General features: G+C 53.5%; 1 protein-coding gene across 1 annotated transcript; it reads left to right on the plus strand.

Moving 5' to 3' along the window:
* Nucleotides 1-3,050: 3,050 nt before the first annotated feature.
* On the plus strand, nt 3,051-3,267 carry MED9 (mediator complex subunit 9; the record flags this gene model as incomplete). The annotated part of the gene is made up of 1 exon (XM_008935016.1): nt 3,051-3,267. A coding segment is annotated over one exon (217 nt), but the record flags the coding sequence as incomplete, so codon positions are not given.
* Between the last annotated feature and the right edge of the window lie 409 nt (nt 3,268-3,676).

A 3,676-nucleotide genomic window follows, 5' to 3' on the forward strand; every position in this document is an offset into this window, starting at 1 on the left:
CGGGCCTCCCTCCGCCGCCGGGCGGGACCCGGGCGCCTCTTCCTTGCTCCAGCCGCCTCCCTCCAGGGATGTTGTCCGACCCCCAGAGCCCTCGGGGCGCCCTGGGTGGGGAGCAGGGCCGTGGGATCCCCCCTCCAGGGATGCTCTCCCACCCCCAGCATCCTCAGGCATGCCCTGCATGGGGAGCAGGGCAATGAGGGCACCTCTCTAGTGATGCTCTCCAACCTCTCAACATCTCTCAGCATCACCTACCCTATTTTTCCCAGCCAAAGCCCCTGGGAAGAGTGTCAGAGGGAGCTGGCACGGCCCCCGGTGCATCTCTGTCCCCTCTGAGTCATGCTGGTACCTGGGTGATGGGGTCACCGGGGTGGTGCAGGTGCTCCCCTGGCCCGGGGACACTGCCCCACCGTTCACACGCTGGAGCTTTGTACTTTCACGGCTTTATTGCTCCAGATAACCCTGGTGTTCTGCTGATAACAGCCTCAGAAGGTACAGACAGTGCTGGGACAGGCGTGCAGCCCTTTTCTGGGGAGAATGGCACCTGCAGTGGTGCAGGTTCAATTGTTCTCTTCCCTGTTCACCATAAGTATTGTGCAGGTGAAAGGTACTGGTACAAGGGTCCTGAGAACTGCAGTGTGCTTGTCCCAGGATAACCCAGCTCTGAGGTCCTGATATCTGCCACGGATCCAGGGCAGCTCTGTGCTCTTACCTGTCACGCTGCAGGGTGAGGCAGAGGGCACAAGAAGCATGAGTTCCCCACTTAGTGATTGTGGGCCTGGCCATCCTTTCCCTGAGTGCTTATTAAGGAGCTGGGCCCTGTTTGTGCCCTGCTGATGTGTCCCTAGCATCAGGCAGGTCTGAAAGGTGAGGGAGGCTCACACTTAATGACTCTGCAGCCCGAGCCATGGCAAGGAAAGACTGAATGTGCCCTGACACACTGGCCCAGATGCACAGTGGGCGTGAGGATGCACACCCTCTGATTTCCCAGTTTCCCTTTTGTGCTGGGCAGTGGCAGCTGCCCCCGGCCTCAATTCTGCCAGATGTGTGCAGACCACGGGTGCAAGGCTAACCCCACTGCTGGGTGTGTGCATGTACATCAGCAAAGCAGGCAGTAGCCAAGGGCTGAGACCTCCTGGATTCCTGTATGCCACCAAGAGGTCACCGTGGCCCACAGATGACAGTCTGTAGGATATCTTGTGCCCTGTCCCACCAAGCCACCCACTCCTGCTGCCCAGCTGCCTCCCTGGGCTCACACACGGCGTTTGCTGGGCAGCTCGAGCAGATATAAGTCCAGGTGCTTACACTGCAGATGGGTGGGACCACGGGGGCAAGCAGTGGGATGTGTTGCCTCATGTCCCTGACAGATGGCAAGTGTATTATCCTTTAACACTGCCGCTAGTCGCAGAGCCCAGCCCTGCTGTTTTGACACTGACTCATGTGAAGACACATCTCCAAGGTGACTCTGTGCTCAGGAGCAAGGATGTACAGTGTAAATTTGCTTACGTTCAAGGACACGTGCCCTCTCCTTGTGTTTGGGTCCAGAGAAAGTTTCCCAAGCAGGGCTGGGTGATATTTGCAACCCTGTGCAGCCCAGTGGCGTGGCTGCTGAGGTGCCAGCGTGTGGTTGTGCTGGTGTGATGGAGAACAGTGTGCCTCCAGGCAGGTCCAGCAGCACAGGCTGTGTGGCTGGACGTTGCCTTGAGTCCTGTGTGGCTGCAGGCAGCTGCAGCGTCGTCCCACACCTCACCCCTGCCTGCCCACACCCTCGGGGAGGGAGTCACTTCAGAGGCTTCATCCAGCAGGAAAACCACCCATTTGGAAAAAAACACAACCCACCAAACCTGAAATAATTATTCTTTTGGATCAACCAATGTGGGGAAGGGAACAAGACCCAGGCAGACCTGGGGCAGGGGTGATGTTCCTCTCAAAGCCAGCCTGCAGTGATGGTGGATGAAAGGCAGTGTCAGCCCCTCCTTCCCCAGCCATGCCGTGGGGTTCTGTGTGTGCCTCTCATTTTTCCACTGCAGGCCTGACCGTGAATGGCTGCATAATGGGGACACATTAAAGTACCAGCTGCAGTTTTATTTAGAAGGGAATAATGAATATTTTGTTCCAACAGGCCTTTTGAAACGATCGCTGACCATCTGGTTAAAAGTTTTGCTCTCAGCTCTGTCATGATTCCCCGAAGTTATAATGGAGCACCTCTCCACCCTGCTCATGCCAAGTGGGTTTATTTTTAGGTCTGGCTGTTGGAACAGGCTCCCAGTTTTCAAAGCCCATTAGAATCCTGCTCCTGTTATTCACAGGCACCCTGGAAGGAAGAGGGGACTCACAGTTGCCTGGAGCTGGTAGAACTCCTCACTGGTGCTAACAAAAGCTGTGGCAGATACCAAGGAGGGTTTGAGAGCAGGCACTGCCTCAGGCAGCACCAATCCTTGAAAGGCACAGAGATGGCTGCAGAACCCATTGTGCTAAAAACTAAATAAAAAAAATAAGCCATGCCTTCTCTTTTATTAGATCTATATCCCCAGAGAGTCGTTCTAAAGCTCCGAAGTACCCTTTTCTTTGCTGTTGGATACTCTCTGTTGCTTGGGGAACAGTTTCTGTTTTTCACTATCAAGCAGTTTGACCGCATTGATTTTTTATGTTTTTTTTTTTATTACAGCAGCAACAGGTCACGAGTGAGACAGATTTTTTTTTCCAGGTGCTTACACACAGCACACATACGTAACCTTCCCTTCCCCAAAGGGAGATATGGGAGTTCAAACATTTAACCAGCTCCATGGCAATATCTTCAAGCTGCAGGCTGGCTCCTAACCCAGTTGATAGGTCCTGAGGTAACCTCAGAGGCTGCCCAGTTTCTGTGTCTATCTGTGCCCATTTTACTGGGATAAGTAAGTTAAGTGTATGTAGTTAGATACCAAGTGCAAATGTTTCCCACTGGATTCCAGTTTGAGCTCTGGCTGCACTAGAAATGCCAGTCACTCCAATGGGCTGTTCGCTTTCCAGCAGGAAGATGGAACAGTGTCTCCATTCTCTCTCCTCTGCAGCATGGACAAGGACAGCCAGGACGTTCACCAGGTGCTGAACGAGCTGAAGAATAAGTTCCAGGAGATGAGGAAGCTGATCAGCTCCATGCCCGGCATCGGCGTCAGCCCAGAGCAGCAGCAGCAGCAGCTGCAGAACCTGCGGGAGCAGGTCCGGACCAAAAACGAACTGCTGCAGAAGTACAAGAGCCTCTGCATGTTTGAGATCCCCAAGGAATAGCAAGGACTCAGTTCTGCTCTCCAGCTCCAAGATCCCTCCTCTCCTGCCTGAACAGGACAGGAAAAGCTGGCAGAAGTTTAGCTCTCTTTCTGTGGTGGGGTTTTTTTCGGTGGTGTTTGCTCTGAAGTGGTGTCTGTGGGGACCACAGGCAGGGGTGACACTGAAGCAGAACGTGCTGTGACCTGCTGAGACTGTTTCTGTCTGCATCAATTCTGTTTTCTCTCGGGGTGGGGTGAGGTTTGTTTTCTATGTTCAAGCGAGCAGGAGACATCGTGTTTTCTCCTCACTAAGGGTCAAAGTACCTCCTACCTTACCTCCAGCAAGAAAAAGGGGGCATTTTCTGCCATTTTTTTCACTTAAAAGTGGCCAAACATCAAAAGGGAACGTAAGAGGGAAGTGTGAGCTGTTT

The sequence above is a fragment of the Merops nubicus genome, unplaced genomic scaffold (assembly GCF_000691845.1).
Source record: "Merops nubicus isolate BGI_N331 unplaced genomic scaffold, ASM69184v1 scaffold25552, whole genome shotgun sequence".
NCBI classification, from domain to species: Eukaryota; Metazoa; Chordata; class Aves; order Coraciiformes; family Meropidae; genus Merops; species Merops nubicus.